General features: G+C 36.8%; 1 protein-coding gene across 1 annotated transcript in view; it reads right to left on the reverse strand.

Moving 5' to 3' along the window:
• The window catches only part of LOC109062265 (collagen alpha-1(I) chain-like), a 50098-nt gene that overhangs the window by 18999 nt on the left and 5696 nt on the right, over positions 1 to 25403 (reverse strand). Inside the window, exons 2-9 of the mRNA XM_042778829.1 lie at positions 15490 to 15634; positions 15081 to 15239; positions 13918 to 14113; positions 12960 to 13091; positions 12517 to 12597; positions 3992 to 4633; positions 1588 to 1632; positions 693 to 812 (exon numbers count right to left, since the gene is read on the reverse strand). Coding sequence (XP_042634763.1) covers positions 693 to 812; positions 1588 to 1632; positions 3992 to 4633; positions 12517 to 12597; positions 12960 to 13091; positions 13918 to 14113; positions 15081 to 15239; positions 15490 to 15634 — 1520 coding nt within the window. The remainder of the gene's footprint in view (positions 1 to 692; positions 813 to 1587; positions 1633 to 3991; positions 4634 to 12516; positions 12598 to 12959; positions 13092 to 13917; positions 14114 to 15080; positions 15240 to 15489; positions 15635 to 25403) is intronic.

Below are 25403 nucleotides of genomic sequence, written 5' to 3' on the forward strand. Positions count from 1 at the left end.
TTCTGTTACTCCGAGGAGTCATTTTAATAAAGGCAAAAGCCATAACCATGCTATTCTGGTTTTACTAAAGCTTTAATTGATCCATTTTCATCCAACCAGACTCTAGACTTAAAAGCTGCCCTGTGAACTACAAAGGCGTTCACAAAGACAGCATGCTGCACACTGGACACATATCCCAAAATGAGTTACGAGGTCACAGGCTGCTTTTAATTAAACCATGCTGGACAGAGGTTTCAGTTATCAGAGCAGATGCATTCAGAGATACCGAGCTGGAAACTGACATGGATGGTGAGACTGACTGATTGTGCTGAGGTGACCTTGCTCTGGGTTTGAGTAAAGGGAATATCACCCTTTCAGTTACAGGAACAACTTATGACATCATGCAGCACTAAGAGTAGAAAAGTCGTTGCCCTCAGCTGGATTGCTCAATGTACAGTGAGGGATGGTTCAAAGACTGTAGGAAACAAACACCCCATTACAGCAACAAGAGAGAATTCCTTCCTCTCGCTCTCTTTTTCTCTGAGGGCATCTTTATTCAATCACGGCTCATCTGAGCCATTACACAAGTTACAGCTGTGCACTAGCAGCCACTTTAAAGGGATGAGGGATAAAGTTTAATGTTGTAGACAGAGAGACCACAGACAGGGATGGAGCACAGAGAATGGAGAAACTGAAAAAAAGAGAAAACTTACCTGAAATGCAGCCCATTCCTCAGGTGTGTTTCTCCACAGGTAGAATGTGGGCAGCCCAGGTGGCCCAGGAGGTCCTGGGACTCCACGGCGACCTGGACGGCCCTTAAGCCCAATGGAACCCTAAACAAAATCAAAACAATAAGGAAGACTGAATCACACACACACACAAAAACTTTACACTGACATATGCTTACAATCTTAAACAAATCTCAAACCTGATAAAACTGTTAGGATGAAAAACAAAATTCCATCACACATCTGCATTGTATAAACAGGCATGTTGTAAGACAGCACTGTACATAGTAGATCTGTTCAGTTTAGACACCTCCAGATAACTGATAAATATTATATCAATTATCATGACTTTCACCACTAAAGTGAAAAATGTCTTTTTGTTATATCAATTAATATAAATGGCTACAACACAACACCATTTAAAAGTTGAGGGCGAGCAGGATGAAATAAAATGATCAAGACATTTGTAATGTTACAAAAGATTTCTAATTCCTGTTGATTTGAGCTCTCTATTCATCAAATAATCCTGAATATTTTTTTTTTACAGGTATCACAGTTAATATTTTTGTGAAAAATATTTTGTGAAAAAGAAGCTAAAGAATCCTGAAAAGCACAGTATTGTCTTTGCAAGCTTCCCTGTTGGCATTTGGACTTCTTTTTGGAGACTGAACATATAAGAGCAGTCTTAACTGAAGTGACAAAGGTCATAGAAGGACACAAGGGGTCAGCTGGTCATGACCACAGACACGTGAACTTTCCATGAACTTGTGGGGGTGAGTCACTTTGACCTCGGCTTGCCTTTGTTCACCATGACAGCATGAGAGATTCACACTGACTGCTCTTGTCCACTTCTCATTAAAAAAGATTCTGATTATCATACCTTATCACCTTTGGCTCCTGGAAAGCCATCACTCCCAGGACATCCCTAGAAGGAGTAAGGCATAGTAAAAGGCATATTAAATACCTTAAACATACAAAGCCACAGAGCGTGACCAAAATAAAACATACGTCTTTCATTTTTAACAGAAAGTGAGCTTGTTTAACAGAGTTAAAACGAAAGGTTTATAGCACGCAAAAAGATGTAAATAAGCAATAAGATGTAAAAACATATACTTTAGTGGCACTCTGACTACAGTTATACAAGCACATTTAAACATAAACTTTTAACATCACAAAACTTCTAAAAGCAGGATGACACCTGGTTTGCAATTTTTTTGCATTCACACAGAGTAAAAATATTCATCACTAAATGGCACTGAACGGTTTGTGACAAGCTTTTGGTCATCTGAGCCAAACAATTGATCTAGCTTCAAAAAAATTAAATACTGGACCATTGTTACTGGATCACAATTTATATACCAATGTAGTATTCATAAAAAATAAAAAATAATAAAAAAAGCTTTTATTTTTATATTTAAAGTTTTTATTTTAGTGTAAGTTTTAGTAATTTGGTTGTGCTTTTGCTTTTTTTTCTGTTTAGCTTTTAGTAATTTTAGTACTTTATCTCAGTCTTAATTTAGCTTATTTAAGCTTAATTACTTACCATTTCTACTTTTTTTAGCTTAAGATTTTTCATCTTACATTTATATTTTATTTCAGCTTTATTTCAGTTAACAGAAACAATTTTGAATCATTTCTGTTTTAGGTGACAATAACAACACTGCACCACAGGACAATATTTTAGACTTAAGAGGTATATAAACACATATAAATGTTTAGCTTTTAAACAGAACAGGCTTTAACTCCCTGGAATGATAAATTCAGTTCCTTATTCAACATATGACTAAATGCTTGACCCCCACCAAGACAGAAATGCAAGGTATGGTAGTAACAGAGATGTGAAAAAAGGGGGTATTAATTACTGTACCTCTACTGCATTTTGCTTTCAGGCAGAGCAGTATGTCCTTAATGTTTTTAGCTTACTGGTATAAATCAACCCTTCATGATCTAACGGAGGTCTTTTACAGTGCCTGGGCCACTGGAGCTCAGCCAGAAGCCTCCAGATGGCACCACATCTGGGTTTACTTCTGTTAGAACTTATCACTTTTAAAATCAGGTGAATGTTGCATTTTGATTAGGTGAGACAGATGGGTCGTTCCTCCTACAGCCAATTATTGAGAGCCATATGAATCATGCCAAGATGGGAAGTGAGACATATGCAGTATGTTGTACAGCTTAAAACAGCTTAAATATACATATACAACATCAAAGGACTGAAAATTCCCTTCTTTAATTTTTTCCTCTTGTGCTTTTTGCATCAGACTGATTTTGCAGATTGTGGCAGAAGTTTCCTATTCTGTTTATTGTGTAAGAATCTGCACATGTCTTGTTTTACTTATATTAGTGTATGTGTGATGTATCTACTACAGCTATTCATATCAGCCATTGTGTCCATTTTTTTCTGATGCAGACTTGTTTCAAGTAATAATTTTGTGTTAACAGGATGTGACGAGACCAAAACTTTCTGCAATATATATACTAGTGTTACTTTGTATAATTATTTACTACAGTACTTTAGTATTTATTAACATTTAAAATTAGATTTTACATTTAGACTTTAATTTGAGTTTGTTTTAGTTATTTTCTAATGCCCTTTGTGTCTTTTTTTTCTATTCAGCTTTAATTAATTTATCAATTAATTATTTTTTCAGGTTTGGTCAAATTATTTTAAGTTAGCTGCCAAATTGCACCCTCCAGAAGTTTGCGCTCTGCAAGTGAACGACGCCTTGTGTTGCCATCCCAAAGAGGTTCAAAATCACTCTCACGGACTTATACTCAATTCCAAAAAACAACTAAATACTCATCTTCAAAAATTCAATTCGAACAGCTGAGTCTTTACTCATTTTCAAAAAACATCTAAAGACTCATCTTTTTCGCCTGCACTTTAATACTAGTACTTACCTTTTTTTTTTCTATCATATTCCCAAAAAAAAAAAAAAAAAAAAAAAAAAAAAAACCCTGGCTACGTGTTCTGTCCTACACTAACTGAGACTTGTCATAGCACTTGTATACCGTTGTTGTTCTCGTTGATCTGATTGTTTCTACTGTTCATTTGTAAGTCGCTTTGGATAAAAGCTTCATCTAAATTACCAAAAATAAGTTTTCAAATAAATTATTTTAAGTTAGCTGCCAAGACAACATTTTGAATTTTCATTTTCAAGTTTATCTAATATTTGTATTTCATTTCAGTTTTATTGCAATTACCAAAAATGAGTTTTCAAATTAGATTTAGTTTTAGTAAATAATTAACAATAACAACGCTGATATATTTAAGTTATACTCACAGGCTCACCTTGGGGCCCCACTGGCCCCATGGGTCCTCTTTGAATGCGATACATATTCCCATCAGAGCCACGCACAAGATCTCCATGCCTTTCTGTAAATATAATGGTACCTGGGTGCTCCTCAGATCCCCAGCCAGGTCCTACAGGGATATCTGGAGTTTTGAATGTTTTTCTTCCTTTTGAGATGCCCTCCCAAGTAGTTGTTCTCACAGGAGCCTGTGTGGTGACCCCCAAATCCTCTTTTAACAAGTTGGATTCTCGATCCTCAGGACTGGAGGTGGTTTCCAGGTGAATTTCACTACTAGGTACAATACTTCCGGTAGGTTTCTCGGGTATCTGAACATCCAGGTTGTTAATTATGTTATCCACTGGCTTCTTTGGTGAAGGTTTGCCTGTTTTGTGCTTGTCAGTGGTGATGTTTTCATCTAGACGTTTAGATTCTGGTTTTCCGTCCCAGCTGCCTGTTTTGTCAGTTGGGAATGTTTTAGAAGGTTTACCACCATTTTTAGATAAGATGTTTTGGTCTACCAGGTCTGTATCCTCATCCACCTCAAACACATCACCTCGCTCCACAAGGCCAGGACGTTTGGATCCAGTAGGCAGAGTACCGTCTCCACGTATAATCCCACGTCTATGGAGACCCTATTAACAAAGAAATTACTTCATGTGTACCAAGAACTGAGTGTAAGCTATTATTCAATTCTGTTTGTTATTTTTCTTTTGCATCTGGGAGCTTTATGCTCACTATAATATGTTTAATGAAGATGCAATCACTTCATCATAATGTCTAATTTACCGTGAGAATGTTTATGTGACATGATTAAAGCTCCATGATAAAATCTCCATTTTTACACATGGTTTTGAAGTTGCTGCCGCTAACAGATGTTAAGGTAAATACAAGAGTGCAATTATTCCAGGCAGATAAACAACAATAATTGAAGCTATTAAGCATCTTGTAGCAATCAGTAATGATCTAATGTGATCTGACATCGTGTAAAGATCAGATGTGCATGAGTTAGAACATGAGTGTGCATGAGTGTGAAAGCGTGAGAGTCAAAACAGTGACAGTGACACAAAACACTCATGCAAATAACATGCAATGTCACACACACACACACACACACACACACACACACACACACACACACACACACACACACACACACACACACACACAAAGGCTATATTTTGAGACGAAGTCAATGAATTCTAAAGAAAGAGACAAAAAAATAATAAAAAAAGTACAAGAAAATGACAAAGAATAGTGGTCTGGATTCCATATGATCTGGGTTGGTTCTGAATGATGAGAAGGGAAATGAAAAACAGCCTTTTCTCTGTGATAAAACATCCATATCATAGTGTCAAAGGCAGAGGATTGTTGCTGTACTGTACATCAAAATGACATCATACAAAATTGAAACATGTGTCTCCTTAAAATCTGCTGTGATTCTGTCTAGTTGCTCTATTTGCATGAAGTCTAAGTTTGGTGTTTCAGTAATGTGACTTCTGTAGGACAATACGAGTGCTTCAGTTCTCTTGATGGCATCTGCAAGGTTTACAAGTGGATAAACTAAAATAAGAGACTATAGAGTCATGGAAAGTTATACATTAAGCTATTTTGCACAATTATAACTATACTGCTTTGAGTCGCCAGTCTGGTCTATTTCATTACTTCCAGGATTTTTATTTTTTTTAATATAAATAAACAAGTGTGTGTGTGTGTATAAATATACATTATTATAATATCATAATATACTGTAATATAATGTTATGACATCAGACCATAGCCTGTAAAAATCAGATGGAAAAGCCTTTATACGAAGAAAACCTGGGTAAAATCAGACCCCCTTGCCCTAATACTATCACTAACAATGGCTCTTTCTGTAGCCATGGCCTGATAAAGCGACACTTGATCTCCACCTGGTTAGGAAGGGCTGTCGTCCAGCTTATCTTCCTGCTGTTGATCAGATATCTGTCTAATAGCCTGCCAAAGAGGGACTGAACACACAGACAGTCACCCAGCAAAGAGCAGCTTCCACCCCAGCTCTAGCTATAACACTATTTGGCCACCAGGGGGCTTCCTGTTACAAGGACCAACATTAAAAAAATATCCGTAACATTACTGCTGCAGGGTTTTGTTCTTAATTAGTGACCAGAGGCTTTTTTTTGTTCTTTTGTAATTTTGGAAAAAAGACTGAACCTGATCTAAAGCAAAAATCTTTCTTCTGCTTTCTTTGTGACAAGATTAGGCAATCTATAAATATCAGACTATAATGATACAAGTCAGAGCAACGATCACTTCAAAAATGAGTGTTCCTAGATTTGTCAATGTGATGTGCACATGATATACAACCCTGCTGTTATTTAAGGTCTGTTACAGAAAAGACTGAACACAGTTTAGACAGAACAGTGAAAAGTGCCAGATGAAGGATCTATGGGAGAGGTAAAGGTTTCCTAAAAAAAAAAAAAAAAACCAAAAGGCTTATGCCTTTAGGCTTCAGATACATTATTTACACACGCGTCTACATTCCAGCTATCCACCACCAGCACTTAAATGTAAACTTGAGAAAAAAAAGAAAAGAAAAAAAAACCTTACCTATTATCATACCTCATTTCTGAAAGGTACAAATTTGCATCTACTGTCTTGGTCTGTAAATACTGTATGCAAGTGGAAAGTCTAAAAAAAGTGTTCGAGTGCATACATACAATCACGCACACACATCTTGAAGTCAGTATGAAAAAAGCTGATTTAACTTGAAAGACTTGAAAGAATCTATCACAGAGACATAGGTATTTATATGGGCAATGACAAACCACCCGTATCTTGCACTTATTTAAACTGATTTAAATACAGCTTCCTGTAAAATGTTTTTCATAAAGCGATGTCCTAGATTAACAAATTGAAACTAAACAAAGATGGTTAGGCGCAAAAAAACTAAATTAAGCAAGAAAACACCAATCACATCTGCAGAAATAACTGAATTAATTCTCAGTCTCACGCATTGTTATTTTGGTTTTGTCATAAAACTGTTTCCACAGTTGTTGTTTTTCTGCCACTGAGGGTTTTTAAATACAATGTCAGGCTGGGAATTCAATTTAGCTTTGTGCATTACAATAATATTATATATATATATATATATATATATATATATATATATATATATATATATATATATATATATATATATATATAAACAAAGAACAGTGGTTATCATACAGTATACTAAAATAAGCATCAGAAAAAGAAAACAGAAAAATGAAAGAGGTGCAAAAAAAATCAACTACAAAATTATAAAATACTGCACAACCAAAAAATTTCAAATATAATGTCAAATAAAACTGCACCCTGACACTGGACATGAACCCAGCGTTTGTGGTTTGTGGTCAGTGAAAACTATTTCCTTCATATAAACCGAAACCACTGTAACCTCTCACATCTGCAGCCAAACCAGTCAGACTTCAAGAGAGACGGAATGACACTTGATTACACGCACATGACTTATTTTTCAACACGAATATTTATACTAGAATCCATATAAATCCATATAAAATCTAATCAAAGTGGAGCTTCATAAACTATTGGATCAGCGTACACCACAATGCCCATGTCATTATTAGACAGGGGAAGTGGATGCATGAATTGTAAGAACAATTTTCCCCAAACAAACACATTTCGGAAGAGTTGCCAGATGAACCCATACCTTTGGAATGTGATTCCTCTGACCTTGCACTACAAATTTCATTAAATCCAACAGATCCTCATGGTGACACACACATACACTCACATTCCCTCACACATACACCTGCAACAAAAATACAGTGAAACTCACAGTCAAGACTAGTCAAATGTGCAAACACCCAATCCACCCACATACTGTACACAAAGATTACATGCGCACACACACACATTTCATCTACTTCACAGTTCACACAATGAGACACCTGTTTGACTGTGGCTTTGGGGCGAACTGAGCGGATGTATGTGTAAGCGTGTCCCTTTGTCTTTGTGAGCTTGTAGTGTCCCAATACAAGTACTTACATGGATGCCTAGGTGGAACAGAATTAATTTATAGAAACAATGCGGTTTATACAATAACGCTCTGCTAATAAGGACAAATGGACCAATGGGAAATTCAAACACTGTTCACATGATAGACACATTTTTGGCAACATCTGACAGAATTCACCAGCAACAGCTTTCTTGACAGCTTTCTGAGATCCTGCTGATGTGAATTATGTGCAAGTGGAGAGGAAAAAACACTTCAGTATTCTGAATCAAAGAGAAGATCAAAGAGGGGGCCATCCACACTCTCAACTCATAACACAGAAAGCACTGTGGAGAGTCCCTATGGAGACAATCCATGGAGATTTGTCACAAGAGTCCTTCCCAAATAACAGATAATTGCTTCCAGAAAGGAGCCTGATGAGAGTTGACAAGGCTATCGATCCATCTATCTATCTATCTATCTATCTATCTATCTATCTATCTACCTGTCTGTCTGTCTGTCTGTCTATCTATCTATCTATCTATCTATCTATCTATCTATCTATCTATCTATCTATATCTAGCTACCTATCTATATCTACTTCTATTTATCGTATTCTATCTATAGTAGCTACATCTACCTAGATACATCCGTCCATCCATCCATAATGGGAAAGAGTAATATTTATGCATGGTAAAGTCACTTTGCATTCACTGCATGTGATTTATTGTGGGTTTGGGGGTGGAAAGCACTAAATTACTGTCTCAGAACACATAATTACAGTCAGTGGTGCTGGAGCAGAGGGCACCGGCAATAGTCTGTGACTGCCCGAGGATAGAGAGGCAGTCAGGAAGAGAGCTGGCGTGATATAGACGCCTGCATAATGAGATATAATTATGGAGTTTTCAGTAAACCATCATGCACACCAAAAAGGGAAAAATGCCTTAACAGTTGGCAAAGCTGAATGTCACAATCACATGGTGTTGTTACTCTTGTTTATTGTCATTGTGACATCCAAATGGGACACAATATTTTGCACGTGTATAAATAGAAATTAACTTAATTACAAACACATTTATATTTGCTGTACTAAACAACTGACAGCTGCTGCGGGGAAACGGATAAATCTGAATACTGTAGATCAAACAGATTGTTTAATGGATGGTATTCTCAGCAGCTGTCTTACCCAAAACCTATGATTCAGCTTGTAAAAACTTTTTAGAGCTAAAATATAATTTGCATTCACATTTCTAGGCTGAAAACGTTTTAAAAGAATTCTATTTAAACTGACATTGTCTCACGCGGCCATTGATAAAACTATCATACAATTGAGTCATAAATATATTTCCGCTATTGGATATTAAAGTACATTACTTTTCAACCCATCAGTGGAATCCTTGGAACACTCTAATTATCTTACTATGAGATCATTATGAATCTGACATATCTGAAAGAGATGCTTCTCAGTTCAATGCATCAGTGCTGTTGTAAATTGCTGAGAGAGATTTTTTTAAAGCTTGAGACATGGAAATGATATGCACTGTAAGCTACATAAAGAAATGAGACAAGAAAACAACTCATTGCTTCAATTATTACTACGAAGACAGATGTGTTCATAGGCTCATCATCTTAAGTAGTTTTTTTAATACAAGGTTGCAAGGCAACTGTTCTATGAGCTTACCTCAATCCGTGCATGTACGTCAGTATGCATGTGTAAACATCTTTGTAAAGTCTTGCTCATCAAAAAGTGAGAAAGGAAAAAAAAAACAGGAACCTACAAAACTGTTCAAAAGATGGGGGCTAGTAAAATAAAATTTCATGTTTTTCATGTCTGTTTTGCACACCAAGGCTGCATTTATTTGATCTAAAACAGTAATATTGTGAAATATCATCATAATTTAAAATAACTGTATTCTATTTTAATATATTTAAAAAATGTCATTCCTGTGATGGCAAAGCTGAATTTTTTTTAAGCAGCCAGATATGCTGATTTCATGCTCAAAAAAATATTTCTTAGTTTGATCAACAGAAAGTTCAAAAGAAAAGTGTTTATTTGAAATAGAAATCTCTTCAAACTAATTTCTTTACTGTCACTTTTAATGCATTCTTGCTCAATAAAAATGACAAATTTCTATTTTAAAAAAATCTTACTGACACTAAACTTTTGAACAGCATTGTACTGTATTTCAATATCAATAAATCAGTAAAAAACCATGACAATTTTAGGTCTGAAAGTGTCCGAATGGCTCACCTGAGTGTGATGTAACAACTTAGCCTTTAGTTCACATCCCTGCCTTCTCAAGAGCCATTAATAATAACTGAGATGATAGAACGGACAAAATGCACTCAACCTACTTTTCGACCTTTTTCCCTGAAATGAAGAAGAAGAGGTGAGAAATTTAGCAGCTCAGGTTCTTTGTACAGTAAATGCCTTGTATAAACAACATTTCCAAAGTGTTTGGTTTAAGGAAATGTCTCTTGTATGTCCACACTTTTGTCCATAAACAAATAAAGAACCTATATAGAGCTCACATTTCTTACTTAAACTCACAGAGAGAGTGAGTTCAAAGGCACATCTGGAGATGTTGAATGCTTCACAGCCTGTCTGAGTAATTCTGACACTTCCCTAGAGGTGTTCTCCGTCTAACTCAAACCTAATTTTAGTGCAGAGTAAATCAATTATAAGGCTTGTGCCCACCTCCGCCAAACGAAACCCACGGGAAGAACCAACACCATTTTTAAACATATATAATGCCCCTGCAGACTGAGGAGAGCAACCCAAAACAAATCAACAGAGACAGACACAAACATAAATGCATTATAAACTCTGTCAATCACACACGTCAGCCAGTGGGTCAAGCAAACATATACTATAAAAGTAACACATAAAACCCTATGTCTCAACAGATCTTAAGCCATGATATAAAACCCTAATATAATAACAATATATATATATATATATATATATATATACACACACACACACACACACACAAAAACAAATATCACACTCAGTAAACCAAATATAAAACTAAAACACTCATCCATACACACATCCAACTAAACATTCATGACTCTGAAGCTGTGACACTGAAAATAAGTGACAAGCTAAATTTGTGATTACCTTTGACCCCTGACTTCCTGGGTTAAAGGGATCAAAGAAAGCCATAAGTTTCTTATTAATCTGTTCCACTGGGAGCATGAGTGCAGGAAACTGGCAAACCAAAAATGAAGCATCAAAGCGAAACACCACAACAAAAGATCATAGTCTAGAGGTTATGCCACAAGAGAGACCGAAACTGGAGAAATAAAACAGGAAATTTAAAAAAAAATCTGGTACTCTTTAGTCTTTGAAATCCACCACCTTTTTGACATAACATAATGGAGTCCAGGTGATTGATTGAGGCACTAGATGTTTTAATCAGGCTATGGTACGTTCTGAACGAATGAAACATTTGGTTTTGAATCGAATGGAATATGGAGTCCATTGATATTCATATCTGCAGTTTCAAAGCCCACAAAAACCATGAATCCATTGGCCAAACAGCTCACAGCTGCCAAACACACATGGACTGACTGAGCTGCTACAGCTCAGCAACACCACACACAATCTTTATTTGGATTAAGAAAAGACAAAATATGGGTTTGATATGTGATCACAGGGATGTTGGGAGACTGCAAAACTGTCATTTGTTCTCATCAGGAATTTCTTTTGATTTTGTACATATAAAAACCGCAGATTAGACATTCATTTACAATCAGCCTGATAAATGTGTGCAAATACAGCTTCTATCAAGGTTTAAAATATGTTGAGTGGTAATATAAATTGACAGTTCACATGTAATGCTTGAGGCCACAATTTCAAGCAGTTGTATCCACATCAAACATGCAATCAAAATATGATTCTCAAAACGTAAAAACAACTCTGTAGAGGTAACTATTGAAATAAACTTGCTGATATACGCATGTATACTATTTGAGTTACAAGAAAGCAATTTTTAAAACTCTAGGGAAATACCAATATAAATATTTTAATAGTATCTTTAGGATGTTTGATCTTCTGCTAGGTGATCTAATGTTAATTTAATGAATATTTAAAGAGTTACCTTTACCCAAAATTTTGTCATCGTTTACTCACCCTCATATAGCGGCCAAAATTAGCAAAAAGCAACATAAATATATCATAAAAGTGGTCCATAAGACTCATCCGCTATATTCCTATTTCTATATATAACCTTATGAAAATGTTCAAAGCTTTTATTGATGAAGAGAATAAACAGACCACTTTTAAGGTGCTTCTTCGTCATTTTTAAAAGTGTGACAGTCCTCTTTTCATCTTTTTTTTGTGATATAAAAAAAGATCACTATGGACATTCTGCAATATGTCTTCTTGTATGTTTTACAGAAGGTCATATGGGTTTGGAATGGCATGAGGGTGAGTAATAACAACATTTTCATTTATTGGGTGACCTATGAATTTTACTTCATATGACAAGTTACTTAGTAACTGTGGCACAGCAGCATAGTATTGATACTTACAGTCAGCTTTGCACGAAAAGAGTCACTGTCCTCTGCTGTCTCTAATAAGTCCTCCAGGTCATTTGAGGACAGCAGAAGTTCCTGGACAGGGAAAGTGAAAAGATGACTGATAAAAAGATGATGTATGCAGATACTGTAGAACTCTTGAAATATATATATTGAGTTAGGAAATTAAATGTAGAGTGCACAATATTAGCACAAACAATTATACACAATATTTTAAACACACACAATAGGATAAACACATTTCCCATATATTTTGTCGTTTAACCTGTTAGCATTCCAATATACGTCCCACAGTAAACTACATGTTTTAAGTCATTAAAATTAAGTCATGAATTAAGAAATGAATTCATCGGTCACTTGGTAGAAACTAGTCTAACTCAAAAGACATCAATGTGGGTAGGTTGAATGACATTCCCTGTACAGTATGGCTTGCTTACCTCTTCAGTGTGTATGCGAGGAGAGTGAGGTGGTTTGTGTCCGGTTCTGCCACACTGGGATTGGAAAACGGTACACTGATCTCGAGCTGCATCTGGTTCTCCCATCAGAAACGCCATTTGCATCAGATCACCCTAAAGAAATAAGGCAAATGAAACTATTAAACCTATATAGATACATACATACAACCCATACGGCCATACAGTGCATACACGCATGTCTGCTTACAGACACACACACACAAACACATAAGCATACACGCTTTTATTAGCAAGTTATTTTAGACATAAATACATATGAATCAATCAATGCTTCGAGTCTAGATGACAGTCCAGCAATCTGTTAAACTTAGAATAAAATGATGTTTGTTACAATTATGAAGTGTTGACTATAGAAGACAGGAAAATGCAAACCCTGATCATGTGACCACATGACTGAGTTCAGTGTGTGAGTATGTAAATGGAATGTTTGGAGTCTATGATGTCATTTTCTGAGACTCAGCTTCGACTTCATGCTGTATTAACTTTCCCCATCTAACACAACCAAAAAAATGCCTTGTGTTATGCCATGCAATTTTTGTAAACCAACAAACCATACAATTTTGCATCAGATATTATTTATGTAAGCAACCATACTGGCAGTTTGTAACAGACAGTTGCACATAAAAAAATATAAAATCTCTATCCGCTTGTCAGCAATAGAATGTCCAATCCATCTGGAATCTTGGATGAGTATAAACACAGATGTTTAGCTTGGGGTATAGTAACTCCTATACACTGAGAGCCCCTCATCCTCCATAAACCTGACTTTGGGTTTAAAAGCCAACTGGGAACGTTTTGGAGATGTATTTACAATATGTGTTGATGAAGGATATACTTTTCTCATCACACAGTAAGTGATGGGTACTACAACCTTGCATGTTTAGACCTCATAAAACAAAATGTTGTTTTACATACTGACCTCAAAAGGCGTCTCAAAACCCTCAATGATTCCGCCCACCATAACCAGGCCATCAGTGGAGATTCCCAAACCGTCCTTGTATGCCCAGTCCACACTCTCAACCATGGAGCAATCCACATACAATGCCAACCGGCCCGAGGAGACGCTGACTGCCAATCGGTGCCAACCCCCATCAGATAGCACTGCCATGGGGAACCTGGGGATGACACAACGGGTTTTGAATAATAAACTACTTTATTTTGTTTTCTTGACAGGGTGGGCTGGTCAAATCACATGCTAAAGCATCGGAGAACAGGGAGAGTCGGGAGAACCCGAGGAAGCCAGAAGCCATTAAATTTCCTGGTAAAACATTCAGAGCCATAATGCTTCCTGTCTGTGTAATGACAAATTGTGTTTTTTTGGTATAAGCAAGCTTAAACTAAACAGAAACCCATATGAGAACACAGTAAGAACATTATGGCATTGTTATGTCATCTCATAATAAATGAGAATCACAAACAAGTAAAATGTGAGCGTAAAAGTTCCATTTATTTTGTCCCGCAGGTGGGTAATTAGGCGACAGGTCCAAATATTAGTTTTGTGAGGCCATGAGTTAAATCCCATGCCTCATTTACACATCTTGACTGTAAGGCTTGTCTTAAGTTTAAGCCAAATCCAGAAATCTTGGTTTAATGTATCACAGAGCTCCTCAACACAGAGGGGTCTGTGCTTGTGTTTAAAATTAACCCTTGGCCACTACTAATACCTTCATAAGAATGAGGAGACGATGAGGATGGTTTTGTCATCATGGAAGAGGAACAAAGAAGGTCAGTGACATTCAAAAGCAAGCAACAGAAAATAAGAGAGGAATTAAACAGGCTGTGGTTACATAACAGGATTCACTGAGATGTGCCTTTTTATCTTTTTCCTGCCAAGATGACAGCTTTGGACCAAAATATATACCACAAAATAATAATGAAGACCACGAAGTAATTTGAGTTTTCAGATGGTCCCCGATTAATCCCCATTTAAGAATAATTTAACAGATAAAATTAAATTAAATATAAAAAAAAAAAAAAACAGGGACTCCCCAAAATTTCCTACATGGTAAATACAAGAGACACAATTAAAGGTAAAGTGTTTCCCAAATACTCTCCCTGTGTGTCACTGAACTTAAGACTCACTCATAGTGTCGTTGTTGGGTGCTGATGAAGGTAAAGGTGTAGGCACTAATACGAATCTGCAGGAGAATGTGTCCGTCTGGGCAGAGGAAGGTCAGCACACTGCGGTCTTCAGACTGGGAGCTACGCAGATGCAACAGCAAACTGAACTCATCACCAAACCTGAGAATGAAATGAAAGAGAAAGGCTTAGAATTGCATGCCTACATTAACTTTAAGAAATAATATCATATATAAAATTCAAGTTTCATAACCAATTACAAAGTGGTTTTGAGGTTATTCTCACAAGGACACAACATTTTTATATTGTCTTTGTACTGTACATGCATTAAGATTGATGCACGCACAAACCAAGTTTGCAGTGTCTAAACAGAAAAAAATTATACAATTTAAAAATAAACAAATGTCATCACCTGTGTCCAAACACCTGTCGCAGGGGTATAGAGAGGGTGGAGTACTGGCCTACATGCAGGACTGGACATCTTTGGCTTTCCTGCGTCACTGATGCATTGCTGCGATTAGCCACCTGCCACAGATGATCAAGAAGGTCTATTGGTTCTGCCAAACAAGAAAAAAAAAATGTTAGACCCATTAAGCAAATTTTTAACAAAACTTTTTTTTCCTGAAAGACAGGAGGGTGGGTAAGTCACAGGAGGACTAGGTCCAACCTAGACTGCAAAATGGATCCAAAAAACATCTGTTTTGTGTATCTCAGCAGGTACAGATGAAAACTGAGCCTGTAAACAAAAGGCTCTGTTGTCTAGGTGCATTTTTGCAGTATTAATCATTAGCTCTGTTGAGGTCTTAGCAACTCTGTGGCAAGTCTGTGTGAGAGCAGTCACTTAGGAAATCATAGGGGGGTCATAACATGTCAACTGGTCTTAAAAGGTGCAGTCATACCCCCATAGTGCCCACCATTGTGTTCCCTCTTTAACATGCTCATTTCCTGTGGGTGCTGAATGACTTAATTTACAGAGTATACTGTGTGCTTGCTAATGTTTATGTGTGTGTATATACCTCATGCCCCAGGGTTGCAGGCTTGTGTTTTAGTGTGCAGCATTGTGCAAAATGAGACAAATAAATCTTGCTGAATGCTGCATTTAATCATATGAGAAAGAGAGAGAGGTATTCAGAAAGCACAGTTTGTAATGAGCAGATCTGAAACACGCCTGGCAGAGAGGCCAGTTTACACTGTGAGAACTGATCCATCACCATAGGCTTTGGATTGGAGTGCAGACTTCATTTACAAGAAATTCACGTCTAGAATACAGTGTTAAGGCTGATAAACCAAAAATAGCAAATATTAAAATTTATAGTGTGAGGACAGATTTTGGAAAAAAATGATATAAGCCATTATTAATTTGGTCTAAAATATAGTAAAACAGTAATTCTGTTAAATATAATCACATAATTCTTTAGAAATCATTCTAATATGCTGGCTTGGTGCTTAAGAAACATTTCTTATAATCAATGTTGAAAACGGTTGTGCAGCTTCATATTTTTGTGGAAACATGATACATATTGTCTAGATTCTCTGATGAATAGGAAGTTCAAAAGAACAGCATTTATTTAAAAATACATCTTTTATATTATAAATGTCTTTGCTATCACTTTTGATCGAATTAATGCATTCTTGATGAAAAATCCTTAATTTTTAAAAAAATACTAATAACAAAAAAAATAACAACAATAACGCGTGTGTGTGTGTGTATAAAAAATTTTTATGTGTGTGTGTGTGTGTGTGCACCATTTTGAGTAAATTAAACATTTTAATTTAATTAAAAATTAAAAATCAATCATTTAAAAATGTTTAAATTTTCAGTATTCTAGCTTTAAGTCAATAACAAAACACAAAATTTATATAAATTTTAAGATCTGTGAAAGATTAGCCTACATTAAATGTTATTAAATTATTAGTATTTCTAGCTTTAAGTGAATAGCAAAGACAAATGTAAACTAAATGTAGAAATAGGAGAAATGAGCTTGCAAAAACATGAGATGACACTGACATCAGGCAAACTAACAAAACTACACTTAATGGCTGATTCTTCCAACACTGTTAACAAGGAGGAGAGTGAGTCAACAAGTTACGTGAGGATTCTGATGACTGAACATGCATATGAAGCACAGCTGATTTACACACTGTGTAACAAGCACTGCAACAGGACTGCAAGCCTTTTTCCGGGAACATGTAATTGCTCCAACAGGATTACACATCCCCCTCTTCCCTTACTCTCCCTTGGTCTCATAGTAAACATTCCAAAGTGTGCATAAATGGCTGCCCACTGCTCCGCGTGTGTGTTCACTGCTATGTGTGTGCACTTTGGATGGGTTAAATGCAGAGCACGGATTCTAAGTATGGGTCACCATACTTGGCTGTATGTCACGTCACTAAACTTTCACCAGATTTCTTACTAAACTTTTCTTTAAATATAAATATATTCTTTAATATAATATTTTTGCTGCAATATAACAGTTCTAAATGAACAGCTAGATTCTCCATAGCACTCCTGCCAATTTCATGGTGGTTGTCACATTATTTATGGCTATTAGTCAAGCTGTATCGGTCACACAGTTTCATGCTGGAAACATATGCAGACCCCTATCTGGTGACACAGACTAAAATCCACCTCTCAAAACACTATGATTGTTTCTAAACCATTAGCCAACAATATTAACCCATACATGAGCTATCCAATGGAAATTTTTACTGATATTCTAGGAGAATTTTGGCTTACTTCATATCCTTACAATGATATATCAACAAACTGAGTCTGATGGCTGAAAACAAAAGATGTGATTTCAGCTTTAGACTAACAAAAAGATCCATAAATACTGTGGATATGACATCACACTCACATCAAAGCTCAGATGATGTGGAGTTCTGTCCAGATGTGGAGATGTCGTGATCTTAAATTACATTGGAATAAAAGATCCTAGAGGGATGTTCCACTCATTTAGATTATAAACTAGAGATCTGGTCAGAGAGAAATTTGCTTGTGAAGCACCGTGGCAACACGGTATCATTTATCAAAAAACTCTGAAAGACAAAGAAAAACATGGAGGAGAAGAGAGAACAAAGGAGACTAGAGAAAGGATACACTCCTCGCTTTCAGGAAAGGTTAAGGTTAAACAGCTCTAACCTAAGTTCACTCTAGCAAAATCAAAAACACATACTCACTCAACCTCAAATTATAAAAATAAAAACAAAAACAGAAAAAAAACAAAAAACAAACCAGGTGCCTTAAATTCTCCTTATTTGAAACGCATGCACTCATAAACTACCGCCATATCCTGAGGGCACCGTGGTGTCCGGGTTTCAAAACACGGCTTATGTTCAAAGCTGTGTTTATGACAGGGGAGATTGATTTGGGGGTCACACAATGCATACTGTCTGAATACTTTCTGTGAGGGCTGTGGGTGATGCATTCTCATCAGTCAAGCATTTTCCATAGGCTCAGGCCTACATGGCCGTGCTGGGGAGACCATGGACTAAGCCAAAGAGAGCATTCCTCTAGGACACATCATGTCTGCAAGCCGTACGACTGCCACATGGATGTGCAACAGAGTGGATAACAGGGCTTTTCAGTGTAGCCACACTCCGACAAAAGACAAACTTCATTAATTACAAGTTAGTAAGAGTTGGTATGGAAAGTGTGCTTTGAAACTATGTCTCTTATCATTCATAAAATAATAATAAAAAAGTAATCAAATGTCAAATGTCAGAGAACTATTTGAATAAGGATTGTTTGGCATTCTGTAAGTAATTACAGTATATGATAATAACTTCTCCATGGTGTCTCAGCAGCCATAACACCGTACTAGTATTGTTTTCCAAGACATGCATCAAAAGCCACAAATGCATCTCAAATGAAAGCCCCTTCATCTCTTCCCATGCCCTGCAGTGAAGACCCTCACGATCACTCACACGTGCTTGTTTGAACGTTTCTTGAGAAACAAACAACATTTGTGGTAAAATGTGCAAGCTCTTTTCCAAAATACAGAGCTAGATGGACCACTTGGAGAAGTCGAGAGTGAACAACACAAGAGAACGACACAAAAAAAAGTGCAGAAAGAATGTGACAGACACAATGTGACGGAAAGATAATTTGAAGGCAGACGAATTATTTGTTCTTCCCTGGTAGTAAAGTCTGCTCCTCTCTCATAACTCTTCCATAATGGTTTGTAGTGGTTAGAAGAATCCATCAGTAGACTAATTTGAAACGAGATGCTGCAGGAGGATTAACCTAAAGAATAAAAGCAAAGCTCTTACGGTGAAGCCATAAATACATGAGCCACAGACAACTTAGAGTTTAAAAGCACACGGAATGACAAGACTGATGCAAAACAGTAACCTTTACATAAGAAGGTGAAATAAATAATATCCCACTGCAAGCATTTTAAATTCACATGAGCAAACTACCAGAAGGATGAAACCCAAAGGCTTTAAGTATGACATGTTTAAAGCTAAGGCTTTAATTATGGCATATTTCTGCAGAAAAGGTTAAATTGGAAAAATCAAGATGCCGGTATACTAAAAGTAGCATATGGTCAAATATGAATGAAGTAAAGCATCTTTCTCAGCATATCCTGTGAAAGCAGGTTAGTTTTGCTCCTAAGAGCCCAAAACACAGTCCCAGATGTGGATGTCAGTATTGCGTGGGAGGTGTTTTCAGACACCGCATAACACTGGCACTCAGGGACTGTGTTGATGGATCACATGTGAAGACACTAAATAAAATCCAGAATTAGCCACAAGTTACATCTTGTCACATGCTGCATCCATGACGCAAAACTTTGATCTCTGTAAATGTTTTTCATTTTTCACCATAGTCTGGGTTCTTACTCTTGCTGATAATAGCAGATTGTGATGCTCTAGTGCAGAATTAGTACAGCATATCAAGCACTTCAGGAAAGTGGAGGAGAAATATACTGTAGGAGGTGGACCGGAGAATTGTTTGTTAGAATGTTGTTTAATTTAACATTTTTAGCAGCATTGTTTTAATGAGAATCAAATTTAGAGACCAAAAAGAAAATGTGACAATCAACATTCCTTATAAAATAAAAAATATAACTTTTAAATTTCAAATTAAAATCCCACACTTACACACCACACACACACTAAAAAAATCAGACAGAAAACCAAAAAAAGAATCTGAGGAGAACAGGCTATAAAAGTAAGAAAAAAAATAAAGAGAACTATCCATTAAAACAACTTTTGGAATAGTGACTTAAAAGTTGTTTTTAGGGTTCTGTGAGATGGTTCTAGTTGTTGAATCATCCAAGCAGATGTTAAGGTCCAGAAGTCATCTCACTAGGACCTACCAGGCGACTGAAAGCTGGTTAAAACTGCCTCAGAAAGACTGGATTAATGGGCTGTGATACAGACTCCATGAAAGCTCTCAGAGGAGATATGGAGATGAGAAACCAGACATGGAGCTCATGTTCTGAAAGGCAGGTGAGAGGTCAGAGGTTATATTGATCCCATGTGACACGATGATGCTTTGCAGTGATGACTGATAAGAGGCAGTTGAAAATTCCCAAAATGTTCAGCTCTCATATGTTACGAAATGGGGTTCACACATTTCATCAAATGAGAAAAACATCTGCTTTACAGGGTCAATTTTACTTGAACACTGAATATTATTCCCACTGAGCAAGCAGGACATCACACCCCTGATCATTGTGAAAACTCTTCATTTGACTTGCCTATGAAAACCTCATGTCATTCATTCATTCTTCTTTTTTTTTTTAAAGAACATAAAATGATTTTCATGCTTTCGATTATGCAAGGCAGTGCCATAAAGCGAATCAACCAATCTACTGGATTCCCTTGAGTTCTTCTAGTAGAGCTGTTTTTTATTAAAATTATTTAAAGGCTCCCTAGCTTATAGCTCCCTAGCTTATATATGAAAACACAAAGCTTCATCCAAAGCAGATTTTGTTTCTATAGTGTGCGCGGATGCTGTCTACAGAAAGAGCTTATGGATCTGGAGCTTGTTAGTGGATTAAACACAGAGAAAAATACCAGAAGTCACTGCTACAACAACTTTCAACAAAACTGGGATTTTAAATGCAACAAAATCAGCCTTTTTAGACAAAGACAAATTCTTAACCTTTTCCCTAAGTCACAATTACATAACCCCTGCATTTTCTGTAGAACTCTTCTTTCATTTGGAAGCTGTCACCAGCCTGTACCCCAAGGTAAAGGATTATTTAGCCTTAACCACCACATATGAGGTCATATCATGCTCTGTCCTTGGCGAAAATGCCCTACCCGAACCAAATGGCTGATTTCCAACAGTAATGCATGGTTATCAGCTGATATCCACCCTGGGCCCCTTTCGCCTGGATCCTGTGAAGCTCCATAATCGGGGGAAGTAGAGTTGCCTGCCACAGCGTCTTCCCTCCAGGATCACATTACACTAATGGCACGGGAAGGGCCAGAGGATAGCTCAATTACTGTACCCCAATTATGTAGGGCAGCCTGAAGAGATTGAGGTTGGATGGCATAATAATCAGTGATTAAAGACTTCCCCTAACCTGCTGGACCTCCACATGGGAAGAGAGCTGCTTCTTAACAGCCCAAGATGTGGTCAGTTTAATAAATTCACTCCAGCCCAGATTTGGTTTCCACAGAGCAGGTGAAGGGTCTAATCACCCATGGCTGTGCTCAGATAACAAATCAAAGGTAATACGAAAACATCATTAGATTAAATTTCCAATGATTTAATAATAATCTCACCTGCTCCTAGGCCTGGGATATTTGCTTGATAAATATGCGTGCTGAACTCATTAGGACTGTATAAAAGCTGACACTTGCTTTAACAGAATTTTTTTCTTTTTTCGTTCAACCGGTCATCTGGAAAATCAATGAAAGATATCAGGCTGTAAATAACTGTCCGGATACAGGGGGACAATTTGTCAACTGGGTTTCAGTGGGAACTCAAACTCAAGGGAGAGGAAAAGGAAAGAGAACAACATGATCTTCCACTTACTATATTTCCTGCATCAGTTCTGTAATAAGATAAAGTAAATCTGGTGAATATTTGAGGGAGGCATGTAATATTACTACTTGCAGTATGTGTTCTGTAGCGATGGCATTTCTTTGGGGCAAGCCTTTTCAAAACACAGAGAGACTTGTTAAGTCTTTGGAGTTAAGTCAGGCATGTCTAGAGTTCTGTTTAACCTTCTCGGATTGGTTTGAATTGACAGCGCGTGTCAGATTTTGACTGCAGAGAAAAAAGGCAAGTTTCTAAGAGAATACTCTGGAGCAAAAGCTCAAAAGACTCACTGTAGTGGGAGACTTTATTTGTAATAGCTTCTGTGCAGTGGTTTATCTGCAAAGAGCTTAGAGGATCATTAAGTACTATCAGTTTTCTTGCCCTAAAATGTAAGAGATAGTGAACTCAGTATATCTGGGAAATAGCACTCAAGAGTGTCAGCAGTTTAAAAGTGATCAGGAGCAATTCTCTAGTGTGACATGAACAAATGAGACATAATATGAGACATTGATAACAAGGAGCATCCTTGAATCCTCTTGGCAAGACAATGGATATTTTTTAAAAGGAAGTAGTATGCAGTATGTATACTGTGCACAGTACTGTATGTGCATGAAATGACTTACTAGAATTGTACTTTTCAATGAACCTTTCAGTTTCACATACCATTTAAAAAACGTTTTAAAAATGTTTTTAAAAAAAGCTGTACGTCTATGCAAATATGCCATTTTGAAAATAACTCAATATTAGCAGCAGGTACTTTAAATCTTTTTTATATTTCCCATATATTTTTATGACTTAGCCCCTCCACTAAAATGTAATGGCCAAAACCATGAGAGGCACAATAGCATTGCATCAGAAAACAGGATGCATCTCAAAACGGACACTTGTGAATACCCATCTGCAGACAACAACAGGAGACAGATGACTGAATTTGCTCCTGGTCAAATTCTCCATGGTTTATTGCAAACATGAATAGAGATAATCACAAAGTAAATATGCATTATGCTTGAGGTCAGATATGTCTAGCATGTGATGTGTGTTAGTCGGCTGTCAAATATCTATGTCAAACCTTGGCTTTTTAGCAGCATTCCAACAGTAAAATTATTTGTCTACTGTTATTTCAAAGACGTCTATTAGATTAAACATACTCTACACTGTTGTAAAGACCACCTTAGACCAGCACGAATTGATCCTGGTGGACAAGTACAGCCATGCTGTAAAGCCATTCACCAACAAAAAATGTTGGTTGACCATGGACCATGGTGGTCTTTGTGGTGAAGCTGGTTTACCAAGGAACTGTTGCTTTGACAGCTGACCTGAAAGAGAAAACGGACTTTAAATGCAGACCATTTATGCTTATGTCTGCTATAGCACCTCCTGCTGGAATACAACACATATTAACATTGTTATGAAATGCACTATAAAACATTATGGGTACAAAAATGAATTTGAGTTTTTGTATCTTTTACTCAAAACATTTTTTTACAAATTTTTACTCTACTCAAATTTTTGTACTCCCTCAAATCTAGCCAGTCTGTAAAAACAGATTGAATCTAGAGATGTAATACAGAAGATTTTAATTGTCAAAGCATATAAGCCTACGTGTATAGGGGTGTCAGGACTCAGGTTTGATCTCCCTCTTTTCTTTTTCTGTTTTTGTTCTTCCACGTGCGTCCACACACACTAGTGTTTCATAATCAGTGTGATCACTCGTTAGAGAGCACCTATTTTTTTCACTCCTTGATTTCTCTCCTATATCTATGCTGTTTCTTTCTTTGCTTTTTGCTAGTGTGTTCTGATTCTTTGCCACTCACTAGTTTGATTCTTTTCTTGTTCAAGTATTGCTATTAGTTGGTTTTGTTTTTCTTATGAATTTTCTTTCTGCCAGTTGTGTTGCAGTTCCCCGTTTATAGAACTCACTAATCTTGGACCGTTATGTGTTGCTGACCTAATGGACTTACTTTGGAGTTTGGATTTCCCTGGGGGTTCTGTTCACCTTTCTGGATTGCCTCGCTGTTATGATCATCTGCCTGTTCTGGACTGTGAGTTTTGGATAGCCTGGATTGATCTGTCTGCAACATGCCTGACCTTCTCGGCTACCTGACTCTGTTTCTCGTCTTGTAAACTGGATTTGGTTGCTGGTGGACTGCCCCGGACTTTGAACTTGCCTGGCTAACCATTCTCCTGTCTCCTCCTGGTCCAAAACTGGTCTCAAGCTGTTTGGCTTGTACTGTTTATTATTGTACTTCAATAAATTGGAGTTAAGCATTCTTCAGCTTTTGGGTCCTTCCTTCCAGAGATCGTTACAAGGGGTAGCTGTTAATAACAAAACTTAGCAAGTTTACATCATAATGTTCTGGAAAATCAACCCAATTCTTTGTCATATAATCATGCAGTAAACTTTTTTTTTTTCAATAAAATTGACTAAATTATTGCCGGCTTCTACAGGTGCAATATTGTGCCAGATTAGATCTGAATTCAAATAATGACCATAAATATTTTGTTTGGGCAACTACATACCAATAGAGACATGTTGATTTTCACTTTATGTCTTGTGTTGTGATAAATTTTGGATGTGAAAACTGAAATCACCCTGTGCTTGTGAATGTGAGAAAGTGTAAAAGCCCATGAGGGGAGCGGTGTTCATCTGTAGGTCAGGAGGTGACTGCTTGTAAAGTGTGTTCTGCACCAGATGAGAAAAAACAGAGAACACAAGCTTGCAGCAGGCTACAGATGCCTGTTACAAGCTGAGCAGAAATGTTGAGCATGTCTGAAAGAGAATGAAAAATGTCAGCACAAACATTGCAAAGAAAACATTATAGAACGCCAGCCTTCACGTCAAGAAAATATATTCATCAGATGGCTATGGTTTTCACAAAACTCACTTTTTTTTCTTTTTTTTTTTTTGTAGGAATATTCCAGAATATATGAACATTGGCAGCATGATCTCATTTGTATTCGTAGACCTATAGAAGTGATTGGCTTTGTGATCTAACTTGAACCACTTGTCTTGTATCAACCTATACTTAAACAAACAGACTGACAGATACTATGGGAATCATTTAAGGAGATCCATCATTTTGAGGACAAGTCCATGCCTCTATTTGAACATGAGCCAACAAATCATTTTTTCCCCTAAAAAGCAATTTGAGGAATATTTTATGTAGCTCACGGTCTACATCTATATGAAGCTTTGGAAAACAGTACAGATCCTAACATGAACTATGTTGCGTAACTCAGCAAAAGACCTTTGTTGAGATTTGGCGGACAGTTTTGGAAAATTGTTTGAGATGCTTATTTTTGATTAAAAAAATATATATAAT

Source organism: Cyprinus carpio, chromosome A21, assembly GCF_018340385.1.
Source record: "Cyprinus carpio isolate SPL01 chromosome A21, ASM1834038v1, whole genome shotgun sequence".
Classification (NCBI taxonomy): Eukaryota; Metazoa; Chordata; class Actinopteri; order Cypriniformes; family Cyprinidae; genus Cyprinus; species Cyprinus carpio.